Source organism: Formica exsecta, unplaced genomic scaffold, assembly GCF_003651465.1.
Source record: "Formica exsecta isolate Colony F162 unplaced genomic scaffold, ASM365146v1 scaffold32, whole genome shotgun sequence".
Classification (NCBI taxonomy): domain Eukaryota; kingdom Metazoa; phylum Arthropoda; class Insecta; order Hymenoptera; family Formicidae; genus Formica; species Formica exsecta.
In genome coordinates, this window is record NW_021850453.1 from 271,869 (window position 1) to 290,971 (window position 19,103).

The following is a 19,103-nucleotide window of genomic DNA, read 5'->3' on the forward strand; positions in this document are numbered from 1 at the left end:
TTTTTTTAATTAAAAATTTTAAAAAAAAAAAAAAAAAAAAAAAAAAAAAAATATTTTTTTTTTTTATATTAAAGATTGGATAATTTAGATATTATTATTATATGCATAAAATATTATTTTATAATAATAGCAAAGAGCTGTAAGTTATAATCTTAAAGCGTATTAATAGCTTAAATAATAGCAAAGATCTGTAACCTAAGCTTTCAACGGTTAGTTATAGCTTATATTTATTATGAAATGTTCAGCCTTAGCTTTCAAATGTTAGATACAATAATTTATTTTAAAATTTATCATAAAAAATTATTTCAATGAATATAATCATATATGTGATAAATATATAAGTTTGCTAACTTTCAAGTAAATATGTGCATGTGTATTGGATATTTCTTCATTGTTACGAAATAAAAACGTCAAGCTGTGCTCAAATTGCAATATTTGGTCAATCGATTGCTTTTTGGATTTATTTACATAGATTGGATTATAAGTAATAATGTTCTTGTATTCAGAGAAAGACGCGCTTAGGAATTCTTCAGCGCATTGACGTAAATGGACAAAAATTGTTATGGCATACACATGTGTATAAATATCGTGTATATAACAACAGCAATTCGAAATTTACCGCATATGACGAAGATCAAGTGCAATGTCATGCTTGTGCTTACGTTAAAGAGAGAATATAATTGCGGGGAATTCTTCGCGATGTTTCCAATGAAATACGTCTGTACGCGCACCTATATGTATGTGCTATTTTAATAGCAGGAAATTCTATTTTCTTATATAATCAACATATACATATATCTCGTTTTCATATAAACACGCGAGTACACGCGCCAAAGCATGCGTGGTTATATTCTTATCGTAAATATTTATGAAGTGTGTCATTTCGCATCGGACGAAGCCTGCGTCATTTAATAAGCTGTTGTCATTGAAAACAAATCCGAATATATTTTTATCGAACATTTATATAAACTAACAATAAGTTTGACGTATTTCCAAGTTGTTCACTTACCTGTTTGCTGACGATTGATTCCAAGCTTCCATGTTGAGATGTCAAGCCCGTGCGGAGGGACGTAACGTTCGACAATTTGATTCTGCATTCGTATCTTGATCGATCTACGAATATAAAATCCATGCGTTATATAGGATGTTTAAAGTTCGCAATGTTTTCTATGATGTATAAATTCTGTCAGCAATTTCTGTCAGGAATCTTATTCTTCATTTAACTTTTTTTGAATATTTTATTTTAACAGCATTTTAATATATTTAGAAGTTAGTAATACACACACACACACAAATATTTGATACTAATTATATTAAAAAAGATTCTCTTTAAAGAAAAAAAAATAAAGTCAAAATTAATTAAGGTCTAAAGCTAAAAAAAGATTGCACTACTTTGCATGCATGCGAAATGCAAATAATAAAAAATTGTGATGACGATAACGTGACGATAAACTATATATATATAAAACGTTAAGAAACTCACTGTTGTATATCTTCGTGCCATCTTTACAAATGCACGGTTGCTGCTGATTGTCGAGTGGACATTGCAGTATACAATTTTCCGAAGCGCATTCTGTAAAGAGATAATCAATCAATTATAGAATTCACGTACAAAATTCCAGAAATTTTCACGTTTCAACACAATCTCTATTCATACTTTACTCGGCCTTATTATCAACACAATAAGCATAAAGAATCCGCATAGCAAGATAAAATAGGTAAAGCTCTCTATTTCATGGATATAAAATATTACCGGTGTCTAAAGTATCCATAAGCCGAGTTTCGCAGTTATGCCCGACATAGCCGTTCGGACAATCGCAATGCATTGCTTCCGCTCCAATTTGTCTGTGAAATAAACAAAGCAATTGTTATTATTCACAAATATTAACATCATTGCAGAAACATACATATTTTTATTTATTTCTGTGAAATATGATTATTTTTATTTGATCAACTCGTAAATTAAAAATTTTGATCTCTGGGAAGAAAAAAAATAGCTTGTATTTATTATTTTTCCAATTATTATAAACAATACAATGTAAATATACTCAAATGATATAATGGCGATGAATATATTTAACACGAATAATATATTATTTACGTGGTCGTAATCACGCGTTGCAAGAATTTCATTTAAAAATTATTTAGTATAAATCAATATAAAATAGAGGATAGTGTACATAACCATTTAATTTATTGCGAAATAAATATAAAACTTTTTAAATATTACGATTCTTGTATATTGATATATGTATATTCATACCTGCATGTAGCTCCATTTTGACAAACTGTACTATGTTCATCATTGAAACATAACGGACCTTCGTTGCAGCTTTTTCCGCTAAAACCGTAGAAACAGTCGCACCAGAAAGACCTGCGATAGGAAAAATATAACAATCACGAAAATCATGCGTCCCCAGTGGAGAGTGCAAGATGATTAAAGAAACTTGAATACTAAGATTCGTAATTTCCCGATATTAAAACTATCTTTCATAGATATGCATTTGCTTAATATCTTGGATTTTCTTAATTAATTGAATTAATCTTCTACTCTGATACTAATTACACTTTTGCACGTCAGAATTGTCTGAAAAATTTCTCTTTAACTCCAACAACGCGGACGGTCGTACGTTAATTTCGCTTTTACAAATGTTGTATTTTTGTAAAAGAATTTTTAATCGATTGTTATTTAACGTTTTTATAAATTGTCATCGCTATATTTAAGTATACATATCCCATTTTAGAGGGATCCATACACACACAACACTCCATAGAAATACAATATTTATCACTATTACGCTATTGTGCTACTAGTACTGTACAACTATTTTATATGAAAAAATGCAAAATTTGCATCTCTTTTAAATTGATTAAGAGCTAATTTAGTCGGGCATCGTATATGCAGATGCTATAGTACTAATGCATGCGCTAGTATCGGAATAATATAGCGGATTATAAAGACTTGAAAACTCACGTGTAATCCGCGGTGACGAGACAGTTTCCCGCGAAGGAACAATCGCGCATAGTGCAGGATTCAGAATTGGGATGTTGCTCGGTCATTTCGTATGTCACATTGAATCCATACACGTCGAGCAGGTCGTTCAACACTCTGACGTGATTGCCTTCGAGTCGATCGAGTTCAAAATCGACCACCAGAAATGGCCTGAAAGTCCTAAGACGTCGGTACTCGAAGACGTTACCCTCAGTCACCTCCTTCATCAAGGCCGCTCCGAAGTTCATGGTCTCGGACTCGTAGTACGCGTACTCGGTGAAGCGAAGTCCTTTGTAGACGTAGAGCTGCGTCAGGTAGACGACGATGGAGCTATTGGTCGATGGGATGTCGGACACGTCGATCACCCAGCGACACTTGATCGGGACCGGAAACGGCCCGGGGAAATTCGGCGTATGTATGACGCCTTTAGGATCCGTCAAATGACCACCGCAAAACGGCTCCAAGTTCGTGGTAACACTCGGCGAATTCACACAGCAGAGATACAGAAAAAGAAAGACGCCGGGTACGGTCGACTTCATCTTCGTTCGATCAATCTGTAGGCATGAAAAAAATAATATTCTACATGACAATAGTATATAAGATATGTATTTTCCCTTATACGAATGTATTTTTTTAAGCTTGTACCCATGGTAAAGAATAATAGCAGACTATTTTATTATAATATATTGTATTAGTAGAAATATTAATGTTAGCATTAAAGCCGTTAATATAAATAAATAATCTTCATATTTCCAATTCGAAACCATTATCTGAATTTATACACCGTATCTTCGATTAGGTATTATCGATCCAAATTTCGGTTGAAGCCACAGACTTCTATATACATATATATAAGTCTGTGGTTGATGCTTAAGAATGCGGATATTTGGATGTAAAATTTCGCTGATAATACACACATATACACACATATATATACATAATTTCGGTTGACTTCTATATACATATATATAAGTCTGTGGTTGATGCTTAAGAATGCGGATATTTGGATGTAAAATTTCGCTGATAATACTGATAATACACCACATATATATACATATATATACATATATAAAGTTTAAAGAAACTATAAAAATGTATACAGATGTATTAAAGAGAATCTATGAACTGACTGGCGTGTCAATTGCGTCTCGCATCGACAATAAGACGTGGTGAGAGAGTTACCTGGGAAAACTCTCACTGCGCGAGAATGAGATCACGATGCATGTTGCAGAAGCCTTTTTCACTTTACCGCCATATTGGCAATGTGTCAATAACCAACTGACTATACGAGAGCGACGGACCTAAACCACAAACACAGATCTCTCCTCTCACGATACTACAGTCACCAGTCACGTCGTCACGTCAACGTCAGCGACCGACGACCGATCGCTGCCCGTCACTCGCATGTGCATACATACATGGACATCGGAACGTTGTACGCGCGAGCGCGATTAATATGGGTAATAAAGCAATATCAACGGATGTCACGACGTCGACAACGTTCTCATCGAGGTACTTATACGTATGTATGTACGTCACATACGTAACGGAATCGAGAAATTGACATTTATTCTAATTCTCGTGTAGCGGCCAAAATCAGCTGACGACGAATCGGCCCAATCGGCCGTCAGCCGAGATAAAACGATTCGCTTTATTGCGCTATCGTCGCGCGTGTGCGTCTCAGTAGTGTGCGTTGCAATATAATAATATAATAATATATGCAACACAAATCGGTGTGATTGTACTGCGCCGCACCAATGACGACGACGACGACAACGATGACAGTTGTGCTCTTTTTTTGGTCTGTTTTGACATTTGACGAGTCAATATGGCATCCTCGTCACAGATGAGAGTCCGCAATCTTTCGCGGTTATTTTAGAGGGCTTTATTCTCGCTATTCCGCAAAGTCGCGTGTCGTATTTGGACTCGGTATTAAATACTTCTGGCAGGGAAATTCGACAAATGACGCGATTTCGGATTAATCGCGGTTATCCTTGATTTTAACACAATCCTCGCGATAGGAATGTTTAGTCAGTATATTAGTTCTCCACTTCCGCGTATTATTACGTAATCATAATATTTAAAACACTATCACATCCGAGCGATACTGGCAAGAATATGCACTTTCCTCCATTGATGTTCTGTTTTGATTAGGAAAGTGCCCGAGAAAGTTTACAGTTTCTTTTATACAATTAATTCGTGCACCATTCACGTGACGTTATTTTGACATACGTTTTGACACGGAAGAAAATTCTTCCGTTTTATATCATCCTATTTGACATCATATGATCTAATATGCGCGGGTATAATTTATTTGAAATATTAAAAAATGAAGATGTGAAATATATCAAAGTGTTCACGCATTTTTATTAATGTTGCATTTTAAAGGTACGAGATTGTGAATACACAGATGACTAATGTTGTATGAAAAGTCAATAGAGTAAAAAAGGACCAGAAATTGTTAAATGACAGCAGAAATATAAAATGTTTGAATCTCCAAGAAGTCTCCAGGAGGTTTGCATCGATTTCATCTGCGGTAACGTTCTAGGCTTGTGCGAGGTTCATCTCGGTGATACAAGTCTACATTCTTCCACTACTCCTAATAGTACCATTGTTTCCGGTAAGTGTCTGTATGAAATTATACATTGCAAACTTTGCAGAATTAAAGAAGCATATATTTTAGATCAACAAGATGTCTGTACATTGAATAGTAATAGTGCAGAAGTTGCTTTTGATACTACAATAGGTAGAACATTATCTAATGATGCTCCCTCCAACTCTGCAACTCGGCTTACCTTTAAGCATCCAGACGCCTTTTTGCCGGCCGAAGTGTCGGAGCAATTATTATCCAACCTGTGTGAAAAAAAAACTTTGTCCGACTTGACAATTACACTTTTTGACTCCAAGACCACTAGATTAAGGTGATGAGATTTAATTAAAATTTAATTAAAAGAAAGAATTTATAACAATACTTAATTTTCTTTTAGGCATGTACGACTGAAAGACGCGTCGACATTATCAGCTAAAGGCTTAAGTGTTCTTAAGCAACATAAAGTTATAGATTTAATAGTAAATGGACTTAAAATAACTGTTAATGATTTAATTAGTTGTTTAGGTGATTGGAGTATACAAAATCTTAGGTCGCTAAGTGTAGCTAAAGGAAGCTTTATGGATTTTTCAAGGTTATTATCAAGCTTCACACACATTACAACACATTTTTAAGTTGAATTATAGGAGATTGTTGATAATTTTATAACTTTGTACACATATTTTGTGTTGTAGACAACGCATGGTAGATATTGCAACATTAAACAAATTAAAGGCGCTTCACACCTTGAATGTCTCAGGGACAGAATTTAATAAACATGGTTTGGACATAGTAGTCGAAGATCTTCCCCTTTTAGAGAGCTTAGATATATCTTGTACAAGAGTTGATGATATAACACCGTTAAGAAAATGTAAAGATCGTTTAAAGACATTAAATATGTACAATTTAAAAATAAGTGGGTGTGGAAGTTTAATACCAGTATTACTGGAGTTAAATGAATTAAGGCATTTAGACATTTCCGATGAAAAAGATCCACACGGTTTTGAAGTTTTTGCACCAGCTAGGCCAAAAATAACAGATTTTCTAAGAGCTCTTAATTGTATGCCTTATTTGACGACTTTAGATTTGTCGGGTGAGTAGAGAGTGATATTTATTTACTTGAATATATCTCCAGGTGCTTGACATTACCTGAAATCACCAATAGTAATCGAATGTTCAATATCTAGAAATTATCCTATATATTTATGACATGACAAATAAAACAAGGGCTATGATTTTTCACAATGCAATGAAACAAAATAAGAAACGCGGTCGTTTATTTCGAAATAAATAGACTAAAATATATTGTAAATAGACTATTTATTTATAGACTATAATTTAAACATCATCCTTAATCGGGTTTAATAACATCCATATTAGTGTAAAAATTGGCAATAGCTATTCCTCTGAAGAATGGAATAACTGATGTGATTGGGCAGTTTTATTAATTATATTAAACTCGATTAAGATGAGTGACGTGTAAACGTATAGTCACAGATTGAGAATTTTTGAATAAGGCTACAAGAATTTGTTATGGATTTATTATCTCATTTTTCGTATATAATCGAGATGTATTATAAATATAAATCACAAGTTACGCGCGTGTGTGTACATATATTATTTATAATTACAATAAAAATTAGAAAATGAGAAAAGAGATAAAAAGCAATGTTGAAAATCAAAAATATTCATATATGCTATTAATCGTTCACGATGTAATAATAAATTTTGCTATAATATGCGATCCAAATAATGACCATGATCCGTTTTGGCATACGGTAAACATATTATATGTATATTATACATCGATGCAATATCATCATGTTTCTTACCTTACTTATAATTCTGCGCTTATTATTTACTTTTCGCGATACTCGGAAATAAAGGAAAAACGAGCGCGAGTTGCCTCTGTTGCTATCTTGGTTGCCGCTCAATCCGCTACCCTCCTCGTTTCTTTTCGCATCGACGTTGCTCCATCATGACGACGTCGATGTATTCTCGCGTATAGGCAGGACCCGGTGATCTCGCGTTTACGATTAGTTAGACTTACTCGCGAGTATCGCGCGAGGTGCGAATCTCCGGGGGTATCCGGTGCATTTGGATCGATTCCATCGTACATCGTCGAGAAAGATTCGCGATTCGGAACGAAACGGTACGCGATCGTCGCAAAGTGGCTGTGAGAGATGAAGACGAAGACGAACGCGAATGAGCGATCGAAAAATCTCGATTCGACCTTGCGAACGAGGTCGTATGCACTGATACTGATACTGATCGCTCTTTTCGATGCTTATCACGGGATACGCAAAGCGCAAAGTCGCGCGACCTGCCGGGATGCTGGGCGTTAGCTTTCTTCTATCGGACAATCCGTCCGCGCACAGCGCACACCGCACACCCCCTCCGAATGCACCCTATGCAGCCTAATTCACGATCTGTGTACGTGTATATACGTACGGTGCGTGGAGTGGTATCATTGCCATTGCTTAGAAGGGAGAAGGGAAAAGAGGTCGCGGTGTAGGTTTACAATAAACAATTCAAATTTTGGCGCCATCTCAAAGATTTATATACCTTTGTCGTGGACCGTAAGAATAATGTAAAGCAACGAAACTTTTGTAATCTGCCTTACGATTTTTCCGCGTATGGTTTATTCGAGTTTCGTTACTTTATGCTTTGTACAATCCCGTTTGTTTCCCGTTTCAAATTTGTTCGGATCGGTAAAAAAGAAAATCTTACTCTCTTATATCATATGTTCCCATATATATATATGTATATATATATATATTAATATATTCTCTTATATCCTGTTCTTAAATATCCTCGGCTGTTCAGAATTGACAGAATTTTGAAATACAAACGTTTTTTCAGAGCATCGTATTTGATCCTGCCGCCGAGATTTATTTCGTAAAGTATATCAAATATGCAACCAAAAAAAAACTGGGATATCTTAAAAAATCTTCCTAATAATCTTATTCCTAATTATCTTAATTTTATATACACCTTGTTTCTATTTGTTACATAAAGACAAATAATATCAATATAATATCAATAAAATAATAATATCGATAGAATAGAAAAAAAAGTTTGTAGGAAGTAGGAGTAGTAGGATAACTCAATATTGGCAAAAAGTCGTATGTCGAGGATTTCTTATCTGCAAACGACATAAGGTATATCAGTAGCGATTAAGTGGCATCGTAAGATACACAAAATATGATATAGCTCGAGATAGGAATTTGTATTAAAAACATCATTCGGGATGATGGAACTCTCTGTAGATTATACAAGTTTGCGAAATGCATACACGAAAGAAAAAAAAAAAAAACAGTGTGAAATCATTGCGTAATAAAAGTGATAGATGCGCTTTTATAACTTACGATTATAGTTCATGTACAGCTTTATCGAAAAAGGCAATGGTAACTGTTGTATCTTTTCCCTCATGTAAACAGCGAACGCGTTACTGTCTACAAAGTGCACGATAGTTGCGTTCTTGCGGGAGGTAGATTCTTTCGACATGGAGTGAGAGCCGTATGTATTTCTGCAAGAGCTGTAAATGGCGTCGGGCAGCTCCACGTCCATCGCGTCGCCCGTGTCCGTTGTATCAGTGATGTCGGAGTCGGAGTGATTGGTATTGGAGCTAGAACTAACGTCCTCATTACTGAAATTCATATCGTCCACTATACCGCTATCCGTCTTCTCGCGTTTCGCGATTTTCTTGCGTTGCGCGAAAGCGTTCTCCTGCTCGGCGTCACTCTCGCTGTCACTCATATTAGAATACGCGGTTGCCGATTTCCCCGCGTCTCTTTCGCTCTCCTCCTCGTTGTTGTCGTTTATATCCGCGGTCACAGTAGTGGAACTGTGACCTGCGGCGCTTGTGCCGTCTGTGCCGTCTGTGCTTGTACTTGAAGCTAAATTCCTCACGGATGATCTTCGCCTTTGTTGACGTATCTGAAAACTCGTGGTCACAGCTGCGTCTCGAATATCTTCGCTAACGTTGCTCGAAACCCGTTGATTTTCTTCACTATCGTTCTGATTCGGTTGTATGACGGCTCGTACTAATTGCAGAGTCGTCGTAATAGCTTCTCCAGGATGTGCATCAGCGAGACGCGCATTCAGCAAGAAACGCGCTCGTCCAATTTCTTGTTCATCGTCGGTTAAGGCCTCGTCGGATTCCTCAAAGATGGGTATTACGAAACGTCTGAGGGTACGTTGTTGCGGAGTCTGTCTTTGCTGTACCGGTACTATAGGCTTCTCGGTCTCGAGATCAGGATGTTCGCGCCAGATATTTTGACGTAGATAATGTCGAATTCTACCACGACACAACTCTTGCAGAGGTAGAGGATTACACTCCGCTGCAACGTACAATTCGAAAATAGTGTCAAATATTTTTTTCATATATTAACAATAAATAATAACTATCTGCTCATGAAGCGTATAGATTACGTACGTAGGTGAAATAAATTGTGTTCCGAGGCTGGAGGTATGACTAGAGTCGCGAACGATACAGGAAGCATCGAGTACTGCGTCCAGATATCCTCATCCATTCTTTGCACACGTAACAATTGATCTCTGTAAGGCATTACCAATATACCTCCGATACGTACAAATTGCTTAATAAATACTTCGTGACTTTCTGGACACGCTGCTCCGCAATATACTCTATCGTATTGTCTGCCAGGTATGACACTGAGACAATTTCCTATTGGATATATTATTATGTAATTAATATAACATTTGATACAAGTTCACGCACACATTGCGCGTCACTTCTCCCGTGTTCAATCATTTTACCTTGTACAAATATTGGTTCACAGAAATCAAATTCATTTAGAGCCAAAGACTTTTGCTTGAACTCCTCCAATCTTTCGTATGCATATTTTAAACAATCTTCATGCAATTCGATGCCATGATTCGTTCCGTGTTGTTCTAAAAAGGATATCACAAAAATATCACATATATTCAATGTATTATATATATCGGCACGTATTAAAACGACAAGTTTCTTACGTAATATCAATCCTGCCATTGTGCTGAGGTAGCCAGTTCCCGATCCAAGATTCAGGAAACTTAAGCCAGGTTCTAAACTGAGTCCTTCCAATACTTCGCTGTATATACAGGGAGCTGATAAATGTATATTTCCATGTTTCCACGCTAGATCCTTGTAAGCGCCTTCTCGGCAAGAGGATAGAACATAGTCGGCTCTATCCACGGCTCTAAAAACTTGCTCCACTTTCTTTGTTCTGATATATCCCGATACCATTAAATTATCCACTAATTCGTCATTGTCCTGTCCACTGCTCACAGCTCCTCCCATGTTTATCAAAGTATCAAGAGTTCTATGATATATTCGATAAGCGTATCAATTTATTACGATGTCACTATGCAAAGAATTGTAGCGTATAGATGAAAAAAATTAATAAAAGATTCCAGATTTTGAAATAATACCATTGTTATAGTAAAACAGCGACTAAATAAGAAACTGATAAAAAATGCTTAATTATCAAAGTCTGCAATAAGGAAGTTATATTTATACGCATCTGTGCGATATTGTGTATCCAGGGCATCACCTTTAATATAAGATATTACTTGTAAGAAGCAGTGACTCAGAAATAATCACAATCCTAACTCGAATACAATCAGCAAGTCCCATTACAAGATTTTTGCTCAAACATACTCTATGTGATTTATATAACAATAATTCAATGAATTATATTCACGATATATATTTTTCAAAAATTAGAAAATAATTAGACCCATACACACACAGACAACGCGTAGACTTGGCTTTAAAAACAGCTTGTCAGGTCAAAGTACATATGAGGCATTAATTATGAATAATATGAAAGTCACGCAGATATATTAGCGATGTCGTCGCGTTCATCTAACTTATTGTTAATCTCCCAATCGTTAGTTCGATTATTCTCGATCATCTGACGATGTGATAATGTGATAGTATATGACATAGCGGCTTATCCATTTTTAAACGACGAATAAAACAAGAAATCCGTGATCTACGATGAAAAAAAACACACGAGATATAAACTTATGTTTATTTACGATAACAACGTCTCCCCCTCTCTTTCGCATCGAATAACGAGTGAAGGAGTAAACGAGTAAACGAGTAAACGAGTAAACGAATAAACGAGCAAACCTGCAAATAACGATTTTAATAGTAGATGAACCAAGTTACACACAAAGTGGGCAAACGCGTTTAAGAATTTTTTTGGCAGTGTATGTTTATTTTGTAATTTCCCAACACAACGATATCGCTGACGCTCGTAACACGTAGTGTAACGACACGATGTCGTTAATTAGGAAGTTAGATAACAGGCATTACCACACAAATCGAAGCACAATATGATGATCACAGCCGATAATATGGAGTCGACGAGTCGTTAAAGTGGAAAACAACTCTGTCTCGATGCTATTACTTTGTTAGCGATAGAGAACGTTGTTGGCATATTACGTTGACGAGACGACACGACACGACAGGACACGACACGACGACCACGACGTAATGCCGTGAAACGCACTAGAACGGCCTCCGTTCCGTGGCTCCGTGCTCCGTGGTTCGTGGTTGGACTTGTATTTTTATAATGCGAAAGGTTCATCAAGTCCATCAGCTGATACTACAAAACAAACCGAGCGATTGACGGACGCTCCTACGCCATTGGACAAAATCAAGTCAACGGGAATAACGGGATGCGGGACTGCGGGATGTTACGATGTTACCAGTTACCAGTGCCGTCACTCCTGCCAATTGCCAATGGGTGCGTTCAGGAGACACAACCGAATTGAGCAGCAATCAAACGTGATTGGTTCTTACATCTAGAACCAACAAATCAACGTCGAGTGTTGACAAGACGATGCTCAACGGTTGTGTGTCCTGAACGCACCCAATCTTTAAGGGTCGACAGGAATGACGAGCACATGAAGCTAATACCAGAGAGAAACCTGAGAGCGGCAAGCGGGAATGCCGGCAGAGAGAAGCCTGAGAGTCATGTTTGGTGTCATTTTAATCGCAAAAATCTCATTAATCCATTACAATTATTTTCAAACTGATAAAATATAAAATAAAAGTTTTAGTTTTTATTTTATAAGATGTTTATGTAATGTAGATAAGGAAAGATCCTCGATGCTGCTGGAGAGTCGTCGAAAGCAAGAGCGAGCGAGATGACTACGATCACCACCTAAATATTTCTATATATATTCCTTATAATCTGAAGATATATGTTTCTATTATATTAAAAATATTATATTTTATTATATTAAAAATAAATAATTTTCATATCAGGCTATAATGTTACCATACTGGCATATGGACAAACCGGCAGTGGCAAAACTCATTCTATGGGCACAAATTATGTAGAAACGGGAGACAAAGGTATAATACCAAGACTTACCCAAAACATATATTTGAAAGAATAAAACTGAAGGAGGACAGCTTTAAAGTAATTATATCATATATGGAATTATATCAAGACCAATTCTATGACCTATTATCTAATAAGCAAAAGAATCAATCTATCATATAAATATTAGAAACCTCAGAAAAAATTTAAAAATATGTGGCATTACCGAAAAAAAAGTCGGAAATGCCGAAGAGACTTTGCAATATTTGATTGAGGGATCTACATGTCGTACAACGAGCGCGACTGCTATGAATGTGCATAGCAGTCGTAGCCATGTTATATTTACGATATATGTATGAACAAAAGAAAAATGATCCGTGAGTATAATTTTTTACTTGATTCTTTTATTGTATTTTTTCGCTATCCTGTGTTATTAAATTTGTAAAAATAAAAATCTCTCTTTTTTACACAGAAATACTGCGATAGTTGCCAAAGTCCATTTAGTTGATTTAGCGGGCTCGGGACGTAATAAGAAGACTCGCGCTACTGGAGAAAGATTTAAAGAAGACGTATATATAAATAAAGCATTGTTAACGTTAGGCAATGTCATTTCACAGCTTGATGCTTCTGGAACATATATTGGATACAGAAATAATAAAAGCTAACAAGAATTTTAGAAGATTCTCTAGGTGTCTCTAGGTAAATCACAAACGATTTTCTATCAATTACAATTATCACGAAATCTGTTTATTATTAAAAAGTGTCGGCTGACATACAATATACAGTATGTTACATAATAAATTTTCTGTCAAATGATAAAGTAACGCGACATCCTCTTATGTAATCTAAAATCGTATTTAAACGAATTTGCATACTCTTGTAAAATATTTTGGCTAAATTATAATCTACTATAGCAGTTTCAAAATTAATGTCAATTTTGGGAAAGAAATAAATACAATACAGTGAAAATAATTAACAGTCTTTTCTGATGTAACTGATTGTAACTTAATATGTATAATAATTAAAAAATAAATTATATCAATTATCTGTTTTTCTACTAGCAAATGTAAAATCTGTTTGAATCTCAGAATCTGAATTCAAAATATTGGAACTTTGAGCTTCTGATTTTCTAAAGCGTAAAGTTCTCTTCAATTTTAATTCTAACATATGTTCTCTGGCCTCTCTCAATTTCCTGGTTGGTACATGCTCTAATGCTTTCTTCCAATCTTTTGTATGCCTTAAATCTAACAATACACTTATCATCTGATTGAGCGTTAAACTCTTTGTTGAACCAGAACCCCAAGGAAGATATTTTTCCAAGGGTAATTTGGCCATCTGTATACCATCTTTCTTGGCTTTTGCCAAAGATAAAGGTTGTTGATTATGCTATAAATAAAGAAAAAATTGGCTTAATGAAAAATATACACAATATGTATATGTGTGTGAATATATATATAAAATAAATAAATATATATATAAAATATATAAAATAAGATAAAAACATTTTATCAACTTACCTTGTCTACCATTGCACCAATGATATACACCATATCAGGGTTATATTCAGTCATATCTGTTCTACAATGTGGAGTTAGATATACTAGCTGGTCCCTTGGAAACAAATCTAAGTAAGATTGTGATGTTATAATCGCTGGAAAATCATTATCCAGTAAATTAGGCATGATGATATTGCAGTACTGCAAAAGCGACCCATCGTTTTCCATATTACAAAAATAAAGAGACATAGGATTCACATGAAGGCGGTTGGTGGCAAAAGACAGAGTAAGCTGTTTAGCACAATCGTGCATCTCACGCTGAGTCATGTAATTTTCATAACCACAATCCAGCACAATTTTTGGTTCAAACATCATAGCTTGAAGTAATTTATTATTATAATAGCGATTTATGGTTGTATCATATATACGTAGAAACAATGTATTATGTAAAAGTCCATATTTTATTTCACCAGTATCTTCCTGTTCTGCTTGTGCCTTTTTAACAAGTGCTTCAGTTTTCTTCAATTCTTTTTTTGCTTTTCTATTTACCTGTGCCTTCTCATTTAACCACAAAAATTTGAGGTATTTTCTATATAATGTTAAAAAAAGGAAACATATATATACTTAATCACAAGATATTATTTATATTTAAAATTATAAAAATATTATCAAAAAAATAAATAAATAAATAAAATATTTACCTTCTTTGTGTCTTGCTCGTCATTTTTATCAATATCAACCAGTCTTTTGTACTAAGTTCCTCAGGAACTTTTTCAGCATTGTGTCGCATGACGTCTATCTCCAATTTTAATATTTCAAAAACTTTCTTGTTTTCAGGATCGGATAGAAATTTGTCCAGCTTCTGCTGTAAGTTATATTTTACACCAATATTTGTTCGATCGTTTTTCTCCTGGATCGTAGCTTGACAACAAAATCGTTTACTCCAAAGAGTATTTGTATGACGATTGATCACATGTGACAAAATATTTTCGTGGGTTGATTGTGTGAAAAATTTCTTATGAAATTTTACTGAGACAATTAGACATCTCATATAATTGTACATTTTACAAGTGTAATTTTTCGTAACACAAGAGAGTTACTGTTGTCAACTAAAGCCGTTTGAATAACGTGCTTCCAGCAAGAAAACACAGGCACATAACCACAGTATAGGTAAAGCCTATCGCACAATGCTAGGCGATAGGTGATAGGCTTAAGAACTATAGACGTTAGAAGAACGTAAACTATTAGCGTTTTCGAATGAACAGATTAATCCAACCCGGATTAATTAATCACTATATTTTACTATGAATTCAAGTCTTTTATTGGCAGAAACGATGCAATGACGTCATTAATCGCTCTCGGAGCTATTAAACCTGCTACATTCGAAAACGTCATATAATGGGTGCGTTCCGTTTCACGCATTGAGCGCATAGATCGCCTGGAACACTGTACCGGCTAGAGAAAGCGTTACAGAAAAAACGGCGGCGTGGCTCCTCTCAGGTTTCTCTCTGGTTTTAGCTGCGCAATGATAAATATCGTATGCGATACGTTTCGAGAATATAGCCCCGGGTGGGAAATCGAAAAGGTACAATTTCATGTGCTGCAAACTCGGGCAGCAGAGAGGTCACGTAATCGAGATGGACGAATGAGTGACGACGGTGTGGCTGCTGATTCGTCCATTTCGATCACGTGACCTCTTTGCTGCACGAGGTTGCAGCTCATGAAATTGTACCTAAATACAGCCTTTCATGTTTCCGCCCTAGGGGAAAAGTTACATGATCGATACCCAGTTGTATGCACACATATCGAATATCTATCTTTCTTATTTCATTGCTCATGGTAATCAACGAGATTCACCCAACTTGCATCAACCACCATTTGCAATCGTTCGTTCATTTGCGTTCGTTATTCTTATCGACTTTTCTGTACATTGTATTGAGTGTTATCGCTTTGGTAAGAAAATTTGAAAATTTTCCTGTAATATATAATTATTATTTAAATAAATCGAACCTTTCATCAATTATTTTATAAGTTGTAGCAATATCTGATTTGATTTCGCAAATTTTAAAGATGCTCCAAATAAGCGTTATCCGCCACGTTGCCTTTATACCGAGTATTTGGCATAAAATAGTATAATTATATTATGTGTTGTGTGTGCGTGCGTGCGTGCGTGCGTGCGACGGATTATTCGTTATAACATATATCTTATATTCGCAACATCTATTAATGCATAATAATTGGTTTTTGAGATTAAACTCTTGTTTATAATTTTTTTTTGTCATGTATGTAACACATATACGTAATACCCGGCATATATATAGTTTCTATTACCTTCATCATATGAACTTTATTTTATATTTGTATAACTTTTGTTAATGTAGCTTTATTATAAAGATACGATGTGTCTGTACATATTTATTTCTAATTGAAATTTGGAATATTTTGAGTTTTGATATCTCTTGGGATATTTTGAGATTTTCGTGTTTTCATAAAAAAAAAAAAGAAAAAAAAAAGGAAGAAGATATTTGAAGAAAAAAGCATATATGGATTATTAAATAAGTTTAATATATTAATTCTATAAATCGTAGCGAGACATAAGTGTTATTTTAAAGTATCTTCTAATAGAAGACAATTCTCAATAGATAGCGATTGGTTTATTTAAATGAAAAAGTATGTGTGTGTATCGTTTCTAATGGACCTATTTTCATACAAAGATTGTAAATAAATAAAACTGTATTGCATAAAACTTGTCTAATGACCTATGTATATATATATATATATATGATTCTGCATATGTAAATCTTTAAAAAACAAAATGAAATTAATTATCTTAAAATGTTTACCACAGCATAAGGAGCACAATGTCGTTTAACCGAGGAGTGAAACGAGATTCCTTTGGAAATCGAGGGAATTTCAATCGGGGCGGTAGTGGAGGCAGTGGTAACAGAGTCGGCAATAACATGGGTAATAATAATATGGGAAATAATATGAGTGGAGGAATGAGCGGAGGCAGTGGTATGGGTGGAATGAATCCCTGGGAAGGTGGTATGATGCCTGGCAGAGGCATCTTGCCTACACCCAATAATAATCTCTCTCTGGCATCACCACAGGCACAGCTAGCAATTGCTAGTAATCTTCTTACAAATCTACTTCGCAGTCAGCAAGAAGTGCAACCACAGGTACGAGAATGTTGTTTCTGTTTTGAAATTTTATTTTATTGTGTGTGTTCTAGGATTGCTCTAATTTATTATTATGCATCAATGTAGGTACCGTCTCTCATGAGTCTCGGAAATAATTATTCTGGACCAGGATCGAATTATCCCAATCAACAGAACTATTCTTCGGGACGATTTAGCGATCGACCGGCACGGCATCCTATAAAGAATCAACGTCCTCAACCTTACAACAAAGTAAGCGATTTCATGCAATACACGACACTTTTAGAAGCAAACATAATCTTACGACACTTCTTTTAACACTTGCTTACGATCTTCTTCTGTATCGTAAACAGGAGTTGTAAATTGACAATCTTTAGTCCACGCTTCCTTGCGTGGACACAAATTGTCTTAATTATTCTACACATTACAAATTCCTCTTCTTGTGCCGATCGATTAAATAGGATATATCGCTCACTCGATTAGACGTGGCCGGCGAAATCATTAAGATATAATTAATTCTTGTTGATGGATCAGCCTTGTCTGAACGACTCCTAGATATCGTCTACAAAAATATTTCATTAAAAGAGCACTGTTGAAAGACGTGTGTTGATTTTTCAGAACATAATTCTCAATTTATTACTTACTGATGGAAGTTCACTGGGGAGGTTTTTGCAGGACCGAATTTGAAACTGACGTTGCCCCGTTTTATAGTCTATGTAACCAGAGTCTTCTGTCCACTAATATGATATTAAAATCAATGTGGTTGCACTTTATTCAAAACTACTATCGCTTATATACAAGTTGCATATTTCACTTGATTTTGACTTAACTTCGTCTTCACGTTTATTAGTATTCATCGAGTTTTGCTCAAGTATTTTTAGTGGCAAAAATTATATCTACTTTTATAATTATGATCGTACTTTATGATTGTTGCGATCGTACCTAACACACGATGTATCCTCGATTCGAAATCGGGATGCACTCAACAGTTCTCCCCTTTTTGCTTTCATACTCGGTATAGAAATGGAAGAAAGAGTTTTGGTATTTTACCGGCTCCATTCTGCTTCCATTTATCGACCATAGAACTGTTTTCTCCCTCAAATTCCCAAAGTGGTTTCTAGAACCAGTGTCTCGATTTGAGAAGAATCACAGTTACATCAGATACTTCTCATGATACTTTTGGTCGGTTGACCTCTACTACTTGAATAGATGGGCAATCGAGCCCGAGATGGCCCTGCTGGGCGGCGTGGCCCATCCGCACAACAATCTCGTGCACCCCAGTCTGGCAGTCAACGTATGAACGGAAACCAAATCCAACATCGCAACGATAAATCTTCTAAACCAATTCCTGCCTCTAAACAAAATCAGACTGCCAAAAAGGAACAGCAGGATGTTAAGACTTCTGATAACGAAAAAGCAGAACCGCCTGTTCCGAAAAGGTAAGCTCCCGATTACCTGTGATTGGTATAGTTTCTTCAAATTTCAGTAAGTCTCAGTCTTTCTTCAAACTATTTGCCTATATATATA

At 35.5% G+C, this 19,103-nt stretch overlaps 5 protein-coding genes and 1 long non-coding RNA gene across 18 annotated transcripts in view; 3 read left to right on the plus strand and 3 right to left on the minus strand.

Annotated features, from left to right (window-relative positions):
- The window catches only part of LOC115238100, a 30,061-nt gene extending 21,486 nt beyond the window's left edge, over nucleotides 1-8,575 (minus strand). The window contains exons 1-6 of one of the 3 annotated variants that reach the window (XM_029811655.1): nucleotides 7,412-8,575; nucleotides 2,975-3,546; nucleotides 2,264-2,374; nucleotides 1,754-1,845; nucleotides 1,484-1,573; nucleotides 1,010-1,113 (exon numbers count right to left, since the gene is read on the minus strand). In XM_029811655.1, the coding sequence (XP_029667515.1) occupies nucleotides 1,010-1,113; nucleotides 1,484-1,573; nucleotides 1,754-1,845; nucleotides 2,264-2,374; nucleotides 2,975-3,531 (954 nt within the window). In that variant the 5' untranslated portion in view covers nucleotides 3,532-3,546; nucleotides 7,412-8,575. Of the gene's footprint in view, nucleotides 1-1,009; nucleotides 1,114-1,483; nucleotides 1,574-1,753; nucleotides 1,846-2,263; nucleotides 2,375-2,974; nucleotides 3,547-7,411 lie in introns of those variants that run through there. The other 2 variants (XM_029811656.1, XM_029811657.1) reach the window with 2 other exon arrangements.
- Nucleotides 4,065-6,689, plus strand: LOC115238104 (protein zyg-11 homolog B-like). Of its 5 annotated transcripts, none has more exons than XM_029811663.1 (5): nucleotides 4,065-4,518; nucleotides 5,381-5,612; nucleotides 5,676-5,913; nucleotides 5,980-6,174; nucleotides 6,275-6,689. In XM_029811663.1, the coding sequence occupies exons 2-5, from the start codon at nucleotides 5,477-5,479 to the stop codon at nucleotides 6,678-6,680; spliced, it is 975 nt and encodes a 324-aa protein (XP_029667523.1). In that variant the 5' UTR covers nucleotides 4,065-4,518; nucleotides 5,381-5,476; the 3' UTR covers nucleotides 6,681-6,689. The 5 variants fall into 5 exon arrangements, with proteins under 5 accessions (XP_029667523.1, XP_029667524.1, XP_029667522.1 ...); XM_029811664.1 differs by having other exon boundaries at nucleotides 4,065-4,514; XM_029811662.1 differs by having other exon boundaries at nucleotides 4,065-4,504.
- Nucleotides 8,576-8,913: 338 nt separating the features above from the next.
- Nucleotides 8,914-11,702, minus strand: LOC115238102 (protein-L-isoaspartate O-methyltransferase domain-containing protein 1-like). The gene is made up of 4 exons (XM_029811658.1): nucleotides 10,578-11,702; nucleotides 10,362-10,496; nucleotides 10,018-10,269; nucleotides 8,914-9,922 (listed from the first exon to the last, which is right to left on the minus strand). The coding sequence occupies exons 1-4, from the start codon at nucleotides 10,882-10,884 to the stop codon at nucleotides 8,937-8,939; spliced, it is 1,680 nt and encodes a 559-aa protein (XP_029667518.1). The 5' UTR covers nucleotides 10,885-11,702; the 3' UTR covers nucleotides 8,914-8,936.
- Nucleotides 11,703-11,907: 205 nt separating this feature from the next.
- LOC115238108 lies at nucleotides 11,908-14,120 on the plus strand. Of its 5 annotated transcripts, none has more exons than XR_003884447.1 (3): nucleotides 11,908-12,340; nucleotides 12,865-13,299; nucleotides 13,395-13,886. It is a non-coding gene; the product is annotated as an uncharacterized LOC115238108 (long non-coding RNA). The 5 variants fall into 5 exon arrangements; XR_003884446.1 differs by lacking the exon at nucleotides 11,908-12,340 and adding an exon at nucleotides 12,349-12,572; XR_003884445.1 differs by lacking the exon at nucleotides 11,908-12,340 and adding an exon at nucleotides 13,984-14,120 and having other exon boundaries at nucleotides 12,352-13,299; nucleotides 13,395-13,621.
- Nucleotides 13,652-15,740, minus strand: LOC115238103 (mitochondrial ribonuclease P protein 1 homolog). Its single transcript, XM_029811659.1, has 3 exons — nucleotides 15,120-15,740; nucleotides 14,440-15,007; nucleotides 13,652-14,308 (listed from the first exon to the last, which is right to left on the minus strand). The coding sequence occupies exons 1-3, from the start codon at nucleotides 15,479-15,481 to the stop codon at nucleotides 13,961-13,963; spliced, it is 1,278 nt and encodes a 425-aa protein (XP_029667519.1). The 5' UTR covers nucleotides 15,482-15,740; the 3' UTR covers nucleotides 13,652-13,960.
- Nucleotides 15,741-16,228: 488 nt separating this feature from the next.
- LOC115238074 (zinc finger protein on ecdysone puffs) overlaps nucleotides 16,229-19,103 on the plus strand; it is a 6,389-nt gene continuing 3,514 nt past the window's right edge. For 2 of the 3 annotated variants that reach the window (XM_029811603.1, XM_029811602.1), the window contains exons 1-3: nucleotides 17,280-17,597; nucleotides 17,685-17,828; nucleotides 18,786-19,015. In XM_029811603.1, coding sequence (XP_029667463.1) covers nucleotides 17,280-17,597; nucleotides 17,685-17,828; nucleotides 18,786-19,015 — 692 coding nt within the window. Of the gene's footprint in view, nucleotides 16,372-17,266; nucleotides 17,598-17,684; nucleotides 17,829-18,785; nucleotides 19,016-19,103 lie in introns of those variants that run through there. The other variant, XM_029811601.1, reaches the window with a different exon arrangement.